Below are 20,932 nucleotides of genomic sequence, written 5' to 3'. Positions count from 1 at the left end.
AGAGAATCATTTTAGCTGGATTGTTCCTTGTCAAGAGCAGACATCGACAAATTGGGGGGTGTGGGGTGACGCCTCGCACCGAGAATGCCCATGTCGAATCTGCCGTTCCGCTTGGCTTCCTGGATGACGGCCGCCAGCGTGTCGGAGAAGTACTGAAACAAGGCGTTCTGCTGATGCACCTCCATGCCCAGGATACGGTTCAGGAACTTCCCAATGTTGTTATAGTCTAGTGGGGGAGGGACGGATCACGTGAAATGCAGCGCAAAGCTAACAGCAGCCGGGATGCCGAAATACCCAATTTTCACGACCATAAGGCGCACCTAAAATTCTTTCCGTTTTCACCCAAGTAGGTGGGACACCCGATTGCACAATGCGCCTTGTGAGCCCCCGTAAGTGACACGACGCCCTTTAAGCCGTTACGCCGTGTGGTCGTGAAAATACGGTCCAATGCTTTCCAGTTGTGAAGCTCACCTTTGTCCAGGGACAATGCGTTGTATCGGTCCTCCACATTGATGAGGCCCACACCTATCAAGCCCCTTTGAACGTCTAAACAACAAAGTCAATCGATCAGGCCCTCTCAAACGAAATCTATGCAGTCAACCTCGGCTAGATCACAGTTCAACATTTGTGCGCCTACAAGATGGCGTGTTTTTAAGCCGTCGTGGATTTTTTTTTTTGTTTGTTTTAATCAGTATTAAGCCCGCATCCCACGTGAGTGACAAAGGTTTGCGAGTGAACGGTACCTTTGAAGAAATCTCCTTGAAAGTCGGAGGGCGGCGACACGAGCGGCGTGTCGAGCTTCACTATCGACTTCATCACGATTTCCAGAGCGTTGCGGCCGTACTGCAACGAGACAAATGTGAGCGGTTGACTCACCCAAACACAGGGAAGACAAAGGTCTCCTGCTCCGACTCGCACATCATACATGGTTCAAATTAGGTAGCAAGGGGCTAAAAACTCAAGGAGCCCATGGTCAAAAACTGCCACTTCCTGGGTTTTGAAAGTCGCGGCAGCTTTTATACATATTATATCTGCTCACGATAGACACGCCTATTCTATGAAAAGCCAGCATGTTGCGCTTACTTTGTTGTCAAAGTTAAACCTGCTGAGATCTCGCGTCTCCGTGGCTCTTCTGTCGCCGTGGGTGAGCGCCCCCTGTTGGAGAGAATCCGCCACAGTCAGGCCGACATCCACGGTGAAAACGGAACAACTGAACCGCGCCGAGAAGCGTTCACATACAAGACTTTCTAATCTTTTGGCCACGATCGAGGCAAATCTCTGCTCGCCGGCCAGCTCGGAGATGAGGAAGACGTACTCCGGAGCCGTGACCTGGTTGGACCTGTGAGTTCTTCCTGCGGGTCACATGGCAAGAGTGAGTGATATCCTAGCGAGTCGCAAGTCTCCGCGGCGACTCCCGACTGCACCGACCGAACTGCTGGATGGCCCGGTCGGCGCTCCACGGCAGCTCCAGCGTCATGTGGACCCTGCGGCGCTGGTTCTTGACCCGGCGGTCGGCCTGCAGCGAGATGCCCGAGCTGGCCGCCTCCGAGATGATGGCGATGTGCTGGCGGCAGAAAGTGCCAACTGTCAAGACTCGCGTCCAACTAGCAGGCCGTTATTGCAAAGCGTCATTCGTTACTTTCTCCCCGTCCATGAAACGCTGCTTCTCGGTCAGGTTGAGAATTTCCACGGGGACGTCCAGCTCGGAGCGAGACTCGTACGTGATGGTGCCGTCGTCGTTGCTGACCACGCGGCCTTTGCGACCGGTCATCTAGATGATGGGGAGATGGAGAAACAGTGGAAGGACGAGTTCAACATTTCTGTTTTATTGTGCGTCAAGTTTAAAGTCACTTTAAAAAAAAAAAGGGTCCACATTTCGTACCTCTGCAACATTTTCAGGTCCTCCGAGCTCATCGATGAGCTCGTCCAGCGTGTTGGGCGGCAGCGCCTCGGCCAGCTCCTCCAGTTTCTCCAGGAGGTCCCGCTTCATCTTCTGAGCGTGTTCCACGGCGTCCTGGCTGGTCAAGCAGCTGTCTTCGGGCTCCGCTTTCACTGCACAACCACGCGGCCCGTTGGAAAAAGTTCTCCCGGTTCGAAAAACGCGTCAATGAGAGCGCTGCCGCATACCTGCGGCGGGCGTGGGCGTAGGGGTGACGGGGGCGGAGAACGTCGGCCGGGTGGAGCCCAGGCCCGAAGCCAACAAGGCACTTTGAATGGAGTCGGGGTCGATGCTCTTCCTTCGCTTTTTCTTCTTCTTTTTCTCTTTGCTCTTCTTGGGTTCCTTTCGGATCAGCCAGGGATCTGAACAAATGGCAGAAAAGCACGTTGGCACGGCACAGACGACCCTGAACCCGCATGTCAAAGGGATGCTGTGCGACAGCCTCCGATTTCGAAACCTTGAGAGAATGAGAACAGGTGCTGCGGACGAGCGTGAAGGCTTGTGGCTATGGCAAATGCACAGACCCCATGCACGAAACCTGCTGTTAATTACAAAAAAAAACAAAAAAACCCAAACGTTTTTCCCCCCAACCAATTCCAATCAGTTGAAAATCACATTATTTGATATTATGGCCCATTAGGTAGCGGAATTGCAACGGCCCAAATAAATAGATAGATAAATAATCCGAGTATCTGGTCTCTTAGTCGTGGTAATTTTCACATCTCGTGGGCGGGACGGGAACTTATCCTCCACGAGCAACGGGGGGGGCTGTCCACAAATTCGACAGTCAAGTTTCTCACCGTCCTCGTCGTCCTCATCAGTCTCATCTCGAAACGGGTTGAAGTCGTCGTCCTCGTCCGCCGAGCTGACCGATTTGAAGCTGTCGTCGCTGTCAAGGTCCCTGCCCGAGTCTTTGTCCGACTCGTCTGATTGGCTCTCGTCCGAGCTGCTGCCCGAGAGTCCGCCGTGCTTGCGAGGCCTCTTCTGCTGTTTGGGCTTGCTCTCCGGCGCTGGAGAAACCGCAACACACAGCTTCATTTCTCTGGCCAAAAGTCAGACGGCCACTCCCGATTCCCACACCTTTTCTTTTCTTTCCCTTCTGCTGGGGTTGCGATGTCGAGTCATTGGGCGAGGGGGTCTTCTTGGCCGAGAGGTCGATACCCAGCAGGCTGTAAAGCTTCTGTCTGTCAGGAGCCGGGAAATGCTTCTCCACCAGCGACTGCAGCACACCTCTGCAACACGACCAGCAAAGGCAGGGAATGCGTCTCTGTTGTGTGAAACACAACCTTCTTTTTTTTTTTTCTTTTGTCTGAGGGAGTTCCTACTTTGCGGTTGACACAAAGTCGTTAAGCTCTCCGCCTCCCTCCTCCAAAGCCTCCAGAGTCCTCGCTTCTCCGGTGGACTGCAGGCCAATCACCACACACTGCCGGGGAGGAGGAAAATGACTCGCGGTTGGATACGGTATATGCCCCTTTTTTTTTTATTAATACTGTCAATCAAAGCAACCGCAGTAATAAAATACGAATGAAGACTGTGACCAATTGTGTTTTATTTAAAAAAATAAGAAAATCATAGACGCATTGTGTTAAATTTATTTAATCCTTCATCATTAAGATTGATCAGTCACATTTTTTTTGTTCACATTTGATATTTTGAGGTTGGCCATTCGAAGGTCCAACTTGCCAGCGGCCTTCTATTGCAGCATTAGCTTCAAGAGATGCCGCTTGCCCCATCCCAATACAAAAATGTTTTTTTCATAGCTTTTTTGGGCAGCTACCCCCACCCAAAAAAAGATAGTTTTGGAAGTAGAGCAGAAAATATGACTGGTATCATCATCTACCCTCATCTCGTCCTATGTGTAGCCAAACACGTGAGTAAAAAGTTATCTCGAGTGCTGAAAAGGGCTCATTTGTTGTCTTGAGGTGCTCCAATCTCACCTTGCCATTCTGGACCTCCTCCCTGGCCAGTTGGACCACCCTGCGGACCTTGGAGGCAATACAGAGGTACTTGAAGAACCTCTGGTGAGCCGACCAGAACTGGCCCCACATGGACTTCTTCATACGCTGCTCGGCCTCCATCAGGTTGGCCGCCTGCTGGAACTTTTCACGGGCGCTCACCCACTGGAAGGGAAGCGGCGGCATTTCCAGATCATTCGGCCCCATTTGCGCACAGTGAGGCTCGCGGACGCTCAAGGCCGGCGGCGGACTCACCAGCCGGACCGACTTGTTGTACATGTGGATGTAGCGCTGAGTCAGCGGGACCTCATCGATCTTGAACGTCACGCCCGTGAAACTCAGCTGTCGCGCGATGTACATTCCCCTCAGCTTCATATCCATGGCGACGATCTCCATGGCGCCCACGCCCCTGAATGAGAGGACCCAGGAAAAAGTCTTGAGCATATAGCAAAGACTGGCCCGGAGCATGCAGATTTTCCTCAAGACCGGTTCATGGGTCTTTTGTTTTTATGGGTAAGCACTGACAGGGCTCGGTTCTGGAACAACTTTGCTAATTTCCATTGGCCACTCAATGCTATTTTGCATGATGTGCTAGTATTCAGCGAGCAGATTTGCGTTAAACAAAATCCGGTTTGGTGATACCTTCTAGTGTGGCCAATGTTTTCCATTCTCTTTTGTTTCACGTGCCAGTTTTAAAGCCAACTTCAACCAGCCTGAAGCAAGCACACTAAGCCTCTTATTTGGTGAACTGTGCCGGCGAGGGAATGACAACAGGTGCTGTGTTTTCATAACACGTTCGCAATCACCTGCGCTCGACTGCTTGAATGAAGTTGCCAAACTCCCTGAAGGGTGTTTTGTGGCCCCAGATGCCCAGGCGGTTCATGTAGGCCATGTTTCGAGGTTCCGAGGCACCTGGTGAGAGGAGAGAACATGCATTTGGTACTTGGCGGGACCTCAAGGGGTAGTCGCCCCGCCATCTCTCCATTCTTGTCACCTGTCGCACTGGCGTACACCACACGAGCCTTGGGGAGTTTGTTCTGAAGCTCCAACACCGCCAGCCCCGTTTTTGTGGGTTTGGATGAGCCGATGGGACACACATTTTTAGCTTTGTGACACTCATCGTAGATGATCTGAGGAGAGCGGGGTTAAAGCAAACGCCGCAAAGAGAAATATTCTCTACACAAGCCTCCTGTGCCGGTGAGAAGCGCCCACTTTAACCTTTCTCACATGATAAGACTTCTCCAAAGTAAAATGTGGCCCGGCTCAGAGTTTGGGAAACACCGATCCGTCGTGTTACAACAAGACTGAAGGATACGACGCCGTCAAAGTCCTCGCCGCACCAATGGAGCAGTTGCTCAAACCTGGTCTTGTACTTGCCGCCCGACTGGCTCTCTCCGATCAGCGAAGAGTAGGTGGCGAAGATGACGCCCTTCTTCACGCTGCCGTTGTGTTTAGAGGAGATCTTGCCATACTTGAACTGGAAAAACAAACGTGGCGGTTGAGTCAAGTCCTGACACCGAAAGTGGCCATCTGATCACGCTGTCAAATAAGGAGAAGTGGAGGGGAGCGATGCATGGGCGGAGTAGCGTGTAGTGAGTAGAGAGTGCATGGTAGCAATGGAGAACTCAAAACAATGAACCCGTGCGGGTTGCTTTTGGGGAAGAAACTCTTCCACCGTCATTAGGGAGAGGAATTTCTGAAAATATCAGGACGCTTTTGTCCGCCCAAAAGTAAGAAGCAGCCATCAAAAGAGGCTCCGTGCGCACGAAAATCATCCAGCTCATGCGAACGCCACACTGTAGCAAAAGTGCCTTCGCAAAAGCAAGCGAAGTGAAACCAGAATGCGGAATAAGAGATACTGTGTGCCCTTGTCATCATGGGAATAGATTATACAGGGTGGGGTAGGGACTCCTTCCGACGTATAACACAGGACCGGCCCCATACGCCTCCTTTGAAAGTATGGCACATGAAATCGTACCTTGTTCAGGGAATGAACTTGGATGTTCTTGGCTCCGATGTCCCTCAAATCCCGCTCGGCGTCATACTTCAAGTCATTGGAAACACTAAACCTGGACACAGGCAATTGAGATGAAACAAAATGTAGCCAAGATCGCAAAGAGACTTCGGTGTCGTTACCAAAGAGATCTCTTCCTGCCCAAGAGGTAATTCTCATAGATGATCCCGGCGATGGTGCGGCCCTTCCCCACGCCGGCACCGTCACCGATCAAGTAGGCCGCTCGGTCGCCGCTGGGCAGGAACGTCTCGTGTTGCTGCGGCGGCAAAAATGTTTTCACGTTCCTGACGGGGGCGAACGTGACGTCGGCGAGGACGAGCGAGAGGCGCTCAACGCACCTGGGCGGCGTACGTGATGGCTTCCAGCTGCAGAGCCGACAGGCAGCCGCGGTCGATGACCTCCTCCGGGATGGTCAGGCGGTACCACACGTCAGGTGGGCTCACGCTCGACAGGGAGCTGGTCTCCACCACTGGGTCGGGATGGCGCAGGCCAACTTTCACTATGTGGCACAAAGGGCGACTTTTCAGAGGCGTGCCAGCACCAAGCAAAATGCTCATGCGGCGGCCGCCTGAAGAGGCGCCTGACTGCACGGACGAGTTTTTCAAGATACGGGCCACCCGTTGGATGATTTTTGCTTTGCCAGCCAAAGTGGTGTATGGTGGCAGCCAACTCCATTCGCCACAACAACAACAAGCGGCAGTTTGGCAGACGGCGCAAAGTTATTTTGAAAAAGAGGATTCAAGCTGTGCAATAGCACTCCCAGTTGAAGTTTCGCATATTCAACATGAAACAAAGAATTTAAAACAGCCACGTAGCTTCAGCATGGGCTAACAGGTGTGGCTAACTAATAACATCTGTGTCATGGTGCTCCAACCCAAAAAGCAACAGCTATTTACGTCGCGCGCATAGGCAGGACAACGATGGTCACAGGCACTTTTGGAGTATCATCCCCTGAAGAGCGGTGAACATCCCCGCATGCAACATACTGCCCACAGGTGGCTATGGCACACACACCAGAATGAGCAACACAATTTTGTTCATTGAGAGGGAGGCTGTGATGTACTAATGGCATTTTGATTCATTGCGGAAAGATGTTTTGAGATACGATCACGGTCATGCAGCATGTCAAACTCATCTCTAACACTGCATTTGTTGCACAAAGTGCTCTTAATTTGTCCCGACAGTACAATCCTTTGATTTCAACGTGTTTCTCGTGACTCAACTGCTTTCGGTAAATGAATGCCTCAATCTCAAAAATACTGGCCTGACCCCGGTATTTATGAGACAACAAACCCAACACAACCCAATTCAGCAGCCTTCCGTTGGCCATACGTACACTTCATCGGCATGTACTCCGCGTACGTCTCCGCATGACCCAATTCCTCCTCTTCCTCCTCCTCGGGCTCGTCCTCGTCCCTCATCCCGGGCGCGTTCTGCACAGCGACGGACAACTGGTAAAGACATGCGTCTGCTTTAAGCAGATGCGATCCGGCGGCCTATCGCACGCACCGGCGAATGTGAGAAAGCGTGCATTTTGAGCTCGTCGTGATTCCAGGTTCCAATGTTTTCTTTCGCCGGGTTTTCTTTCTTGACGCCATTGTTCATCTCACCTGTGGCCGGAACACATGGGTGGCATGTTAATGTTTGCGTGTAGTGTCACCTTGGCATAGGGCGGGGCTGCACACCAAACTCACTGGGGCCCGTAGCGGTAGCAACCGGCGTGGCGATGTCCGGCGGCGGCTTGAGTTTCATGAGCTCCACCAGACTGTTGCCCTTCAGGGCCGAACTCTTCCCCCCTCCCGCCCTGAGGAGGTCTTTTAACTGAATCTGTTCAACGGTTCAACGCACGCGTCAGAGAAGCTGGCGGAAAGGCCGAGAAAATGGCACATTTTTACCTGGTCATGGTTTGAAGGCACAACTGCGGATGCTGAGGGGGCGTTGCTCGTGGAGGTGGCCGTGGATGAGCCCCGCGTGGCGCTGTTGGCCACGTGGACCACCTTGGTGACGGTGATGGTGTGCTTGACCGGGTTGCCGGCCGACTGCTTGGTGGGCGCCGCCCCGAGCGAGGGCAGCTGATTGAGCTGATTTAAGACAAACGTGGTGGTCGAGGGCTGAGGTTTATGGTGCTGTGGGACAGAAAAAAACAAACTAAGGTTTTAATCCCCGCAAAACCCCGCTACATGTAATCCTATTTTTTGATATATATTAATTCATTACCCTGATAGTCACGATGGGGCCTGGAGACTGCGTTTCGGTTCGAGCAACTTCCCCGGATTCCGTCCCTAAGCCGACGTCCAGGGCGTTGATGGAGATAGACTGAAAGATAAGCAGGAACGTTATTAGTCCACCAAAATCCTTGACTTGACTCTTTGCGGGTAAGAGGGCGAGGGCCATCTTACTTGCTGAGCTGTGGAGGGCTGCGCGACATCCTGAGAATCGACGTCAAAAACTCCGATGTCGTTGGGGCAAATGCCGCTCTCGCTGAGAGCCGTGAGAAGTAAATCCTGCCCGGGATCCATCTGCAAGATGCAGAAAAAATAAAATAAATCATTGAAATATATTGTTAACACCACAAGACACAAAAATACTGGAGGAATAAAGCTCAACTATTGCAAGACTAAATCAGCTTTTAAACGATGCAATTTTACATTGAAGTTATATTACAAGCGGGGGAAAGGCCGGGAATACGTTAAAAAAATTAATTCAAATTATATTTCTTAAATTCTTAATATAGTCAACATGTTCGGGGAATCTTGTAGCATCTTCCCACGTACATGAACATTGTACGATTGCAGTTAATTCAAAAAAAGTGACCACGCTTGACCAAAATGCATTGCCAACAGCATGACATCCACATAACACGACGAAAATGAGTTCCATGGGAAACCTCTGAATTTTGGGGTGAAACGTTAAAGTTTCAATGGCACCTTATGGTGATTCTTGCATGAAAAAAAAACGTGTTATGAAGATTAAAAAAACTCAAAAAAGATGCAAATGGGGCGATAAAAAAAACGACAGATGAAAATTTTGAAACCACAGCCAAAGACATCGTTACTTTGCCAAAATGCCTGCTAAATTATTTTTGGGGGGGTCGGTAAAATATGAATATGACGATGTAAATGAGAAGGTCGGGTCAATCGAGACACGTGTTTGCTGCGTCCGACTTCCTGCTTCCTCATGACAACGTCGCTGCTAACAACGCATAACAGCACCCTGCAAATCACTATTTTGCACATAAACACGCAAAGGCGTTCGGACCGACTCAATACTTGTATAAGTACTCATTTTGTTTATTAGCTGCCTGATTTTTTTTTTTTTTTTTTTTTTTGCTCGACTGCCCTCGGGCAGGGTGACACAGCTCGGGCCAGTCTGGCTAGCTTGGCTAGGCAAGACGAAACGAAAGCAAACCAAATTTGTATTTTTGAGGCCCGAAAGGCAAATTGGGCTAAATATGAGTTGAAAATTTGATCGTGTCGTGCCTTGCGGAATAAACAAACGCTGTCATTGTTCGTGACAGTAAACAACCGAGGCGAGCCCGCAATGTCAGTTCCTAAACGCAACACACTATGATTATGCATGCGCTTTTCTTTATTAGCAATATTATTATTTGTGTCGCGGGGTATGCCGGAGCATAAGCCGTCTGAATTCAGGCGCAAGCCACGGTCCAAGTGAGGGGAAAAAAGGGACCCACGACTTGGTAAACAGCCCCGGCGAACTCGCAATGTCAGCCGCGTAGCTGAACGTAACACGATGGTACCTGAAGGCAGCATTTTATTTGTTTTACGTGCCTCCTTTTAAGCACGTTTAGCTCAGATTAGTTGTTAGAAGAGTTCCGATTTCGAAAGGGTTCAGCCGAAAGCGAGCTAACTAGCTCGACTTGTACCGGAGACACGAGTGCACCAAGGGCGAAGACGTCGGGCGACCCCTCCGACAACTGCGCGTAGAGGGGGCACTAAAACGCGACTAAGTTCGCGGGTTTGCCTCGCCTGTTTGTGTCATTGCCGCGGCTAAGCTAACGTTAGCGACGCTGAATGGCAAAAGGCAGCCACCGCACACCGGGTAGTTCTGAAAAAGCGCACACACAATAATCCCAAGCGTCCGGTAAATTCTTGTTTTCCCGACGTAGTTCCGAAGAGAGTGGCCTTACTTGAGGGGCGGTTGACGGGGCACTGTACGTCCGCAATAAGGGCGCCTCGCAGCGCTCGTTCGGTTGTTGTCCTGTCCGCGCCGCCGCGCTCACGCCATCTTCTTCTTCTTTTTTTTAATCAAACTCTACGCCGCATGCTGGTCACGTGACGTGCACTAGGCCTAGCTTAGCCGCCTCTGCCCCCGGCTCTTCCCGTCGTCGAGGGCTTCGTCCCGGCGTCGGCCCTCCAGCACCGATGCGGTCGTTCGAGCCGGCGCACCCCCTCGACAGAGCATCGGCACAAAGGAAAAGCGCGGCCTTCTTTGATGCCTTTGACGCAAACGACAAACATCGCATCGATCAAACGTAGTAGCAAAGCGTCACGTGATCCCCGGACAATTCTGAAGTCTTCTTCTTCTTGTTCTCGCATAAGTTCAATGAACGCTCGGCACCCTGGCGCCACCTGCCGACTCGAAGTGTGAAAAATAAAATTGTTATGAACTCTCTTATCTTTCTCTCTATCCATCTATCTAATCCATCTCCAATTCCCTTGAAATCTGGAAACATGAAGACACCAATTTCTGAAGTTATACCCCGATCTGAAATTCTAATATTGCCTATACATATTCAATTTTCATTAAATGTGTTTATTTTAACCATGTAGTGAATTACTGAAGAATTGTGACTCGTGGCGATACCATAAGGGGAAGTGACATATTTACAGATTGGATTTTTTTGGTGTGTCTCTTTCCGCCCCCCTCTCTTTTGTTATAGATAGATAATTCCCAAAGTGGTAATTCGGGTGTTACAGCAAATGGTTGAAAATAAAAAGGGGAAAAAACAAGAAATAGAATAAAAATACACGTCAAGAAGGTGTTATTGACAACGTCCTTTTGAACGGCAAAGTGGCATCCAAATTCCTGTTGTTGCTTTCAGAAAGCGTTTCCCAGAAGCGAAAGTGACGACACTAACTTCGCGGGTTTCTGGAAATGCAGGTATCAAAATATTTTTTAAATACAAAAACACGTGGAAACTTAAGTAGTTACTATGTTTTTATTGTTTGCTCGTTTCTTTGAAACATGTTATCAAGTGGTTGGTTCAAAAGCGGAAGTGACAACACTGATTTCTTCGCCGGGCGGTTCTGGTTCTCCAGCTCGTGTCAAACTTTTATAAATGCACACTAGTAGTCACACATTTAGGAAAAGATGCACAGTAAGATAGCTACACTCAAAACTTTAAATATTATTAAATCAAAACGATAATACGTACCGTCGTTATTTTATTATTACAGTACAGTGCGGGCTACGTGGGGGGCGACATTTCCCCCTCTCGCCGCTGTTACGGTACATGAGGGAAAAATGGCGAACTCGCCGTAGCAGCCTTGGACGCCGCTTTGGTTTGAGCCGCGTAAAGCTGAAGACGGCAGACGGTTTAGTGTCTTTGGACCTGGTGTTTTGATCTTCGCAAGGACGGGGGTGGTAGGAGAGAGCTGTGCGTGGAACCACTGGTCGGATATGAACGGGGTAAGTTGGAGACATGTTGGACACAATATCCCAGCTTCCCAGAAGAGGAACAAATAAAATGACCAAATGTGAATTTCTAGAGTTTAATTCTACACCCCAAAGTAGGAAACGTTTGGAATTGTATCATATTTATTGGCTAGCCAAAACGAAAAGGGGCAACTAATGGTGGTTTAAAGCTTGCTATGAATTGTCGTGACGTTTATTAAACTTAAAAACAGCTAAGCTAACAAATTGAAACCTGAGAACAGCTTTTAATTACATAGTAGCTTCGTTTTTTTTTTTGTTGGTTTATTGACCCTTCACATCAAGCATGTCGCCTTGTAGTTTGAACGTTTAAAGGAAACTGGGTGTGGGCGTGGTTCCGCCTCCAGTCCACGTAAACTCGTCCGTAAATGGCGCTTCCATATTGAATGTGGCATAGTAGTGTGCTTCACCACCACTTATCTATTTTTCCCCTTCCTTCTTGGATTTGCTTGATTTCTCCTGATACCACACATGCTTTGAAATATTTTCTCTTTTTAAATTAAACAAATGACAAACCAATCAAATGCAAATCCGTTATACACACAAGCGGAGTTGTCAGGATGTGACTCTCGCCTCTGCTCCCACAGGAAATCATATGCTGTCCACAATGTGTCACCGTTTCAAGTTGCCCTCAGTCCACGTCTCCGGTCTGCGATGACAAGATGGCGCAGCAGGGAAGATGCCCTTCCCTGTGTTGTCAGACGAATGATGTCCAGAGGCTGGGAGAAGGTACATATCAGGTTGCGGCAGTTTAGGAAAAGGTGGACCAGGGTTTTTCATGGCTCAAAGTGAGGCAGGGTTGGTACGGGTTTGATACTTTGTATGCTGCGTCCCCCGCTGGCTTTTTTTGTAAACTTTAGAGTATATGCATGCAATTAAAAAAATACATTTTTACAATAGTTGTTACAGGAGTCATTCTGACTTCACAGTTGTTCATGGTATTATTTATGAAAAAATCGTTTTCGATTGCAAGGTACAGTGTAACTTTTGTAGTACAAAGCAACTCTACACAATTTAATACCAATCAGGTGGCCACCTCTACATTTGATATAGAGGAAAAACCCTGTGGACATGAAACAAATCATTGAAACTTCTGACAGATAGATTTGTTTCCCTTCCCACCAGGCCGGATGGCAAACGGCATCGGCTCGATGACGAAAGATTGCAACTCTTCGGATGCAGCAAGGCAGCCTACCTCTTGCTGGTCAGACGAAGGCACATCACCTGTACCGTTTCAACGTCGCCTTCAGCCTGCCACAGAGCGGCCCCCGCAGTTGGCTCCTGACAGGCCACCGGCTCCTTTGCACAGCAGAAACCGGAGCACGGCCGTGTCCCGCCGTCATCAGAAGAAGAGAGTCACGTCCAAAGCGTGCGCTGGTTTTTGTCACTATTAATCACCTCATGTTGATTTAGTGCGTGTCTCATCCTGCCCCTGTCCCCAAACAGGGCCCAAGGAAAAACCTCCCAGAACCGAAAAGTTACTGACTTCTTTCCAATAAGGCGCAGCTCACGAAAAAGTAAAACGGAGCTCAAGGTAACTTGAAACTTTTAGTTTTGTCAAATTCAGTTTCATCCAGTTCTGATCCAGATTGCATATTAGTAAAATATTTAAATTTGGGTGTAAATTCATACATTGATATCATTACAAATAGGATAAAATTAAGGGGGGAAAAAATCATACAAAATAGTCAAATTCTTAAAAAAATGTCAAATAAATTCAATCCACAATTTAATTTGCACTCGTTAAAGAATGCACATTGATGAAATTAAGACTGATAATGTCAGTCATCTTTTTAGGATGCACGGGAAAGAAAATAATGGATGGATCAATTCCAGATCATCAAATTAGTCTTGTAAAAGGATTAAAAATGTCAAATCCAGTCGAATCTACTCTAGATCAGATCCAGATTGCAAATCAAAAAGCAATGTAAATGTTTGTCATTTCTTGCTTTCAAACGATCTTCCTTGTGTCTTTAAAAATTCTACCAGGAGGTAATAATGTTCAGTCACATTAATGCTACAAACGATGCACTAACTTGCTCCCTTTTGTGTCCAGTGCGAACAGAAGAACCTCATCGACCACCTCATCACAAACGGCATCGAGGAAGGAATGCAGGTACAGACCTTTCCTACTTTGACTTCCGACACCTTGAACATGGCAGGGGAAAAAAAAAAGATACAATGAGTGAAATCTTTGAAAGTTAATTCGCATCAGATCTTGACTGCGCATTTGTATGCACTGTCAACACAGGTGAGAAGCCACAATGATCACTTCATGACACAGACAGTATAAAGAGTGAGACCATAAGATGGGTCGCATCTGGTTTGATCCAGTTCAGATCCAGATTGGTCAGCATTTTCAATTTTGGTGAGATTCCAGGCATGGCTGATGCAATTAGAAAACTAAAAATACGTAAATGAGTGGAGTAACTTTAGAACATGTAGAAGAAAATTTAATCCAGGTCTGATCTAAATGTGTCCACGTTTTAAATTTGAGTGAAAGTCCACAAAAGGATTAATTGACGAAAATACTTTTTGTATCCTGTAATGTGCGGGGGGAGGGGGCGGGGGGGGTGCAATGGCAAAGGTTTAATCCGGATCTGATCCGGATATCACATTTCGAAGCGATGTAAACACATCATGTAAAAAACAAAAATCTTATTTTGAAGGTGCAGCACATGGAGGGAAAGGGCCGAGCGGTGTTTGCCGCACGTCGCTTCCGCAAAGGCGAGTATGTGGTGGAGTACCACGGTGATCTCTTGGAGATGGCAGACGCCAAAAAGCGCGAGGCGGAGTATGCCCAAAACCCAGAGACGGGCTGCTACATGTACTACTTTCAGTACCTCTGCAAAGCATACTGGTACACGCTCACTCACTATTGTCAATGCTGAAGAGCAGAAAAGTGCACTTTTCCCACATTGTCCACAGGAGAAATTCCATTGAAACAAATGACGTGATTTTCCACATTTCCTTCCATATTTCAGAATGTATTCAAACCATGACAGCCTAAAACGATTCACCGATTCAAACTATTCCAATTTCAAAATGTTCAGCAGCTCGCTCTGGATATCGACAGAGCCATTCATCACGTTCCAACCTTTTCCCCATTTCACTTTGTTCATTCAACAACACTTAATTCCACAGCATTTCAATTTGAGATAATCTCTTCAGCATTCACATGTAATTACTTTTTTGGGGGGGGGGGGAGTCACGTGACTACTTACGCAATGTTTGCGTCACATCCAGCGTGGACGCCACCAAAGAGACCAATCGTCTGGGGCGTCTGATCAATCACAGCAAGAGCGGCAACCTGCAAACCAAACTGCACGACGTGGACGGCGCACCGCATCTCATCCTGGTGGCGTCGCGGGACATCGATGAGGGCGAGGAGCTGCTCTACGACTACGGCGACCGTAGCAAGGCGTCCATCGCCGCGCACCCGTGGCTCAAACACTAACCCTGAGGAGAACTTCTTTTACTTTGAAACACTACCCCCAGAAGGTCACATTGGGTGTTTTGGGTCAATGCTGAAATTTTACCCAATATCCCCAATTTTTTGGGAGCAGCACATTCTGGTTGTGTTTTATTTTATTTTTTTTATTTGGACATTTTCTGGAGATGACGCACTTGGGCATGCTTCTACAGGTAGGTGCAGTTTTATACAATTTTCACCCCAATTAAGGCACTAGTTTTTAAAGGACATTGAATTCACACGAGAACATTCTCCACACGCTATCACGGCAACATTTTGGGCACTTGTCTTTTTCCCCCTTTTTTTTTTAAATTTATTTTATTATTATTTTTTTTTACACTTTGATGACTGTCAAACACATTGCTGTTTGGTTTTAGCTAAAATTGCTATTTTTTTTTTTTTTTTTTAACTTAACTAGCCGGGGCAGTGTTACAGTTTACATTTGGGGCCACACTGAAAATAAAATAAAGCAATTGTACTACCAGGAAAACATCAATGTCAATGACCGTTAAAGAAAATTCAGCCTGTAATATTGAAAAAGGATTCGTCGTAATGCTGAAATTGTTTCTTAGCTCGTTGTAATTTAAAGCATTCTACTCATTATAACCCCTAATAGGGAAATTGAACATGGGGAAGTTCAACTCGCTAGCCCAAAGTCTTGAGGCTAAACTAAAGTTACAAGCTGTGGCCACGCTGAATCAACTCTAACAAACGAGTCTGTCGAGCAAGTGTTAAAAAAATGACAAATTAAAAAAACGATGACACGTTTATTATTGCAAAGCATTTCATCAGTCTTAACCAAGTTAACGCTGCACTAAACAGTCTGGCGGCAAATTGTCATCTTCTCATGAAAAATGGAACAACTGGAAGGTGTTCCACAAGATTCTTCAAGTCTTCAAACTAAGATAAGCCAAGTCCGCGAGCCGTCGCCTTCCCAAGCTTAACTGCTGTCCATGAGTTTGGCTTCAAATTGATGAAAAGATGATGAAGCAATAAGTTTTATTATTGGAAAAGACTTCCGCCAACCTTGGTGCTAAGCTGAGACAAGCCGACTAGCCGTAGCCTGTGCCGATCGAACCGCTTCTCCGACATAGTCTAGAAAGTAGTTTTATTTTTTTTATATGTAGCCGAAGGGTTGTGTAAAAATAGAACAACTCACACTTACCAACGGATTCAATATATTATTGAATTTCAGAAGAAACAAGCATCTCGTTAGCATCATGTGGCTCTCTATAAAATGTTTTTCTATATTCATATACTGTATATATTTTTTTGCATTGACTTATTGCAATAATAGCCATCATCATCATTATCATCATCATCGTAGGTGCTACAGCATCCAATAAATCTTAATGCTGGTCTTAATGAATAAAGCTGTCAATGCAACTAAACACTTCACTTGTCCCCCCCTCCCCATCATTCAAAAATAACAAAATATATATTTTTCTTCTGCATAGATGACAAGTAATCAGGACAGTACACTAAAAACGGGACTTTGTTATCCAGCCAGCCTATATTATGTGTGCAGTTAATATCTAAAAAAAAAAACTTTTCCGTCACAAAGCTGATGTCGGGCTACACAAAACAGTTAATAAAAACAATGAAAAACGGAAAATAAGTTACAAAGTTATAAACAAGGCCATATTCATGAGTCACACAGCGTTCCAAATTCTTTCTTGCGTACGCTTGTTAAGTGTTAATATGAGTTGTATGTATAGTTTCCCTTCAGTGCGGAGGTGGGGAACATTTTTCGACGCGGCGCCCACAAAGACGTACAGCCAAGCATTTTGGGGTCGAAGCGGCCATTTGAGACATTTCTAGCGGTCCATGAGAGAGACTCATGTTTTGTGTTTTCAATTAGCCCCCAAAACCACCAATGAATATCAAATTGAGAATGTCTACAACAACGGGACGCACCAGAAAGTCTCAAGGACCCCCGGCGGAAATGGAAGCAGACTTCGGGACAGTCTGGTTTGAAGCAGCCATTTTGGAGACAATTCCAGGGCTTGAACTGGCAAACTTCTATTATGAACCCACCGTAATTTGTTTCCAAGAAAATGCTATGATTGGCTGTAGGTCCCCCTTTTCAGCGTTTCAAGAGCCGTATGTGTAAACACCAGGGAAGAGAATTGAATAATGCCTCATTTGCACACCGTGTGTCACAGTTATGCTTGAAGGGATCGGGTCCATGGGAAAAACGCATAAATAATAACGACCTTTGTTTGAAGGGGGTGGGGTTGGGTCTCAGAGGTGACAGCTAAACGTGCGGTAAGGCCTCCTGCGCTTGTTCGGTGAACGCGTCGTCATGCGCGTTGCCACGCTGCCAACTCCGCTGCTTGTCACGGGAAAACAAATTAAACCTGAGAACACAAAGAAAGAACTCTCTGTCACGTGAAATTGGGTAGACGTGTTTATCATAAGTAGACCCACAAAAAAGTCCCAGGGAGCCATGCCTGAAAACGGACAGGAAGTCTGCCATTTTGGTTCAAAGTGGCCATTTTGGCTGAGGCCCACTCGCCAGAATTGTAAAAAGAATTGAGGTGCCCAAAGCCAGTTTCAATTTAGCAAGATGAAATTCGGTCGACGTGTCTACCACGAAGAGACCAATAGAAAAGTGTCAAGAGACCGCCAACCAAAGAGGACATTTTCGGGTAATTTCGCCTTTTCCAAGGTGGCCCAGATTTGGGAGAAACTTCAGCCACTAAAGTCTGTTTCAAACGTGTCACTTGGCAACATGACATCCGGTGGCCAACTTGATCACGAGTGGACTGCCATGCTTGAGAAGACCCAGGAGCTCAACCATTTTGGTTTGAAGTCAGGATTTTAAGCTCCCTCCAGAGTATTCCCAGGATCTCGGAGGGCAAACGATTATGACCAAATTTGAGTCCTGTAATTGAGAGAGACTGGCGACGTGAAATGACCAACTTTTTGTGTGGGCAACGTTTGAACACTCACGATGAAATAAGACGTTCAATGAGGTCAGAGCAAGTTTCACTTCAGAACCTGTAGTTCGGTCAGCATGTCTGTCACGAGTTTTTGGAAAACCATGCTTGAAAAGTCTGCAATTTTGGTTTGCACGTTTTGGAGTCATTTCCTTGACAAACTCTTCCAAGGGATTTTGCCCGAGATCTTTTGAAAACATCTCTGTGGACACATTCGATTAGTTTTTTAGTGTCAAACCACACCATCGCCATCGTTAAGCTATCTGACTGGGATTTGTCGGGAATTAAAAGGAGGTTAGGGTGGGGGAAAAAAAACAAATGGGGTCATACGAGCGCCGCAAAGCCTCGGGCAGGCTGTAAAGTGGGATCGTCTCGGATCAAACCAGCCGCCACCATGGGCATGATAGCAGTGAAGATCCTGTCACAGAGAGGAGGGGAGGCGGGGGGAGGGGCAACAAGGACCTTGTCAAAGCCTTCACCTTGACAAAAGTGACCACAAATTGCACAATGCCGGTCTTTCCATCTGGAATGACCTTCCGTTAAATGTTAGGCAAGGCCCCTCCCTGTCCATTTTCAAACCTTGTTTGAAGACGCATCTTTAGTCCTTGGCTTTCGACCCAACAGGAGATTGACACTGTTCTATTGTTTCCTGGTGTCTCCCGTATGTGTGTCAGTATCATTAACTTGTGTTTTAATTCACTCTTTTCACATTTTTTGCTTGTTGTATTGTTGTTATTTTAGCTTCTGTGTAAAGTGCTTTGTTACAGCTGCGGAAGAATGCGCCATATAAAGAGTTGTTTTGTATTTTAAGCATCTTACTTGGCCATGTAATTGTTGATGTATTTGTATATTTTGTACACTAGATTGTAAATATATTTTGTTGTTGTATTTGTGTATATTTTATGTAATTAATTGCTGTTGCGTGAGTGAGTCTGAGCAAGTGTGTGAGCCTGTTGCGTCTGTGTTATTATTATTACGTATGCGCTCATGTGAGAGTGTTTGTAGGTCTGCGAGCGTGTGTGTGTGTGTGTGTGTGTGTGTCTGTGCGTGTGTGTGTGTGTGTGTGTGTGTGTGTGTGTGTGTGTGTGTGTGTGTGTGTGTGTGTGTGTGTGTGTGTGGACAACATACAGGCGTTTGATCCCAGACTCTGGCTGCACAGCAGAGCGCGATCGCGTCCTGGATTCGGGCTCGGGACTAGGAGAGGCCGTGTCTTCTTCCGTTTCGTCGCTAGAGGGGCATTGGCCATTTTAGTGCCATCTTGTGAATGGGAATGGAAATGACATCATCATCCGCTGACCTTTTGTAGTAGGCCAGCTCCTCCTGCAGCAAGAAGACTTTGGCTTTGAGCTCGTTGCGCTCGTGCAGGACATCCCGCAACTCCTGCAGGGTGAACCGGGCCCGGTTGGGGTCCTTGAAGTCCGGAAGCTCCGTGGTTGTGTCCTCCTGGCACAACGCCTCCTGAGAGAAGAGAGTGGGTACGGAAAGCTGTTTGAATATTCATTCCATATCATTGATAGGCAGCTTAAGATCCAAGTACTTGTACGCTCTTTGTCCTTCCCCGTAAGACAGTTAAGCACACTACTTTTAGTATTTAGTGAGCTTTGATCCAGTAAATGCTCCTCAGAAATCCATGGATTAACGTGGTGTGCTGCAGGGATCCATTTTAGGCCCTACCCTGTTTAGTTTGTACCAGTATATGTAGAACAACTGTGCCTTTTTTTCCCCCCACTACCTTCCAATACTGTACGATATTCCGAAATACTCGAAGGACAACAACATGTCACTGTTGAGGCAAAAGTGCATTCGTTGGCATCTGCATGCTACTAGTACTCTACAACTATGGAAGTAGTACTTACTTTGGGTTGTATCGCAGGAATATTGGTCATGCACAAAGTTGATGAAGAGTTTCAAATGTTACGTTAGCAACAGCCACCACAAACTCACAACAAGCTTCAGGTAAATTGTAAACAAATGGGGGGCGGGAAGGTCACTACATAAAACACTGAAGTTACGGTCCAACTCACGGTAAGTGGTGCACAACAAGTCAAACGCACACAACTACCAATATACCAAGGGGAAACAGTCGTGAATAAATTGTTACTAGTGAAGACACCGTTCTACATATTCAAATTAAACAGGGCAGGACCTAAAATTGATCTCTGCGGCACACCACATTCTTGAGTGGATTTTTAAGGAGCGCATATCTATGCCTTCCATGAAAGTTTTGTCAGTGACGTAAGATTAAACAAACATAAATAAATTAATAGATTGCGTACAACCCCAAAGAGGCCAACCTCAGCACTGTTTTAAAAATTGACAATAGAATTGGGTCTAGAAGACAAGCAGTGGGCTTCACTTGCTAGTGGGGACAAAGAGAGTAAATCCACCTTGAGATGGATTCTCAAGAAAATTAAATAAATGCTCCAATGGCTTTCCACAGTTGAGACAGAAAGTGAGGATACCTTAGTGAAATATTGGTACACAGCAGGCATGTCGTCATCGCACATGGCCTCCTGGTGGCACACCAACAAAGCACGCCTCATTGTTTGCCTTCCACATCAGTTTGATGTCGATTTCTTTTTTTTTTTTGGACTCATTATTGGACATCACGTCTTTCACTTAGCAAACAACACATCGCGATGGGCCTATTTCAGACTCAAGTCATGGCCTACTCAACTGCAGACTGTCAGCATGCTGATCTGAAGTTGAGGAGATTCCCTTCTACTAGAAAAGTAGTGCAGTGCCGCTATCTTGTGACAACTACCGGCAGAGTGTGTGTGTGTGTGTGTGTGTGTGTGTGTGTGTGAGTGTGCTTGGCACGAGTCGTGTATGTGATCTTATTTTGTCGATGTGCGTGATCGCGTGTGTGAGTGAGTTGTGTATGTGGGAACGTATGTGACACGAGTATGTGTGAGACCACGCCCACACACACACACA

General features: G+C 46.9%; 3 protein-coding genes across 5 annotated transcripts in view; 1 reads left to right on the top strand and 2 right to left on the bottom strand.

The window, feature by feature from the left end:
• Nucleotides 1-11: 11 nt before the first annotated feature.
• On the bottom strand, nucleotides 12-10,447 carry sbno1 (strawberry notch homolog 1 (Drosophila)). Its single transcript, XM_019892271.1, has 27 exons — nucleotides 10,056-10,447; nucleotides 8,308-8,427; nucleotides 8,126-8,224; nucleotides 7,804-8,034; nucleotides 7,603-7,735; nucleotides 7,418-7,518; nucleotides 7,245-7,341; nucleotides 6,247-6,407; nucleotides 6,031-6,164; nucleotides 5,873-5,963; nucleotides 5,210-5,371; nucleotides 4,889-5,024; nucleotides 4,701-4,806; nucleotides 4,150-4,303; nucleotides 3,877-4,059; nucleotides 3,265-3,362; nucleotides 3,020-3,171; nucleotides 2,740-2,949; nucleotides 2,128-2,301; nucleotides 1,883-2,052; nucleotides 1,640-1,771; nucleotides 1,429-1,564; nucleotides 1,240-1,352; nucleotides 1,084-1,155; nucleotides 744-843; nucleotides 472-546; nucleotides 12-226 (listed from the first exon to the last, which is right to left on the bottom strand). Exons 2-27 carry the CDS (start codon nucleotides 8,425-8,427, stop codon nucleotides 12-14), a joined length of 3,555 nt encoding a protein of 1,184 aa, XP_019747830.1. The 5' UTR covers nucleotides 10,056-10,447.
• A 703-nt stretch (nucleotides 10,448-11,150) lies between these two features.
• kmt5aa (lysine methyltransferase 5Aa) lies at nucleotides 11,151-15,537 on the top strand. 2 transcript variants are annotated; one of them, XM_019892308.1, is made up of 7 exons: nucleotides 11,151-11,557; nucleotides 12,169-12,310; nucleotides 12,707-12,950; nucleotides 13,028-13,115; nucleotides 13,638-13,697; nucleotides 14,251-14,441; nucleotides 14,828-15,537. In XM_019892308.1, exons 1-7 carry the CDS (start codon nucleotides 11,549-11,551, stop codon nucleotides 15,036-15,038), a joined length of 945 nt encoding a protein of 314 aa, XP_019747867.1. In that variant the 5' UTR covers nucleotides 11,151-11,548; the 3' UTR covers nucleotides 15,039-15,537. The 2 variants fall into 2 exon arrangements, with proteins under 2 accessions (XP_019747867.1, XP_019747869.1); XM_019892310.1 differs by lacking the exon at nucleotides 11,151-11,557 and having other exon boundaries at nucleotides 12,290-12,379.
• Nucleotides 15,538-16,219: 682 nt separating this feature from the next.
• The window catches only part of rilpl1 (Rab interacting lysosomal protein-like 1), a 12,897-nt gene continuing 8,184 nt past the window's right edge, over nucleotides 16,220-20,932 (bottom strand). The window contains exons 4-8 of one of the 2 annotated variants that reach the window (XM_019892312.1): nucleotides 20,458-20,508; nucleotides 19,293-19,453; nucleotides 19,124-19,222; nucleotides 18,326-18,413; nucleotides 17,314-17,413 (exon numbers count right to left, since the gene is read on the bottom strand). In XM_019892312.1, the coding sequence (XP_019747871.1) occupies nucleotides 17,408-17,413; nucleotides 18,326-18,413; nucleotides 19,124-19,222; nucleotides 19,293-19,453; nucleotides 20,458-20,508 (405 nt within the window). In that variant the 3' untranslated portion in view covers nucleotides 17,314-17,407. Of the gene's footprint in view, nucleotides 17,414-18,325; nucleotides 18,414-19,123; nucleotides 19,223-19,292; nucleotides 19,454-20,457; nucleotides 20,509-20,932 lie in introns of both variants that reach the window. The other variant, XM_019892311.1, reaches the window with a different exon arrangement.

Source organism: Hippocampus comes, unplaced genomic scaffold (assembly GCF_001891065.2).
Source record: "Hippocampus comes isolate QL1 unplaced genomic scaffold, H_comes_QL1_v1.1 scaffold145, whole genome shotgun sequence".
NCBI lineage: Eukaryota > Metazoa > Chordata > Actinopteri > Syngnathiformes > Syngnathidae > Hippocampus > Hippocampus comes.
This window is presented reverse-complemented; position numbering and strand designations above follow the sequence as displayed.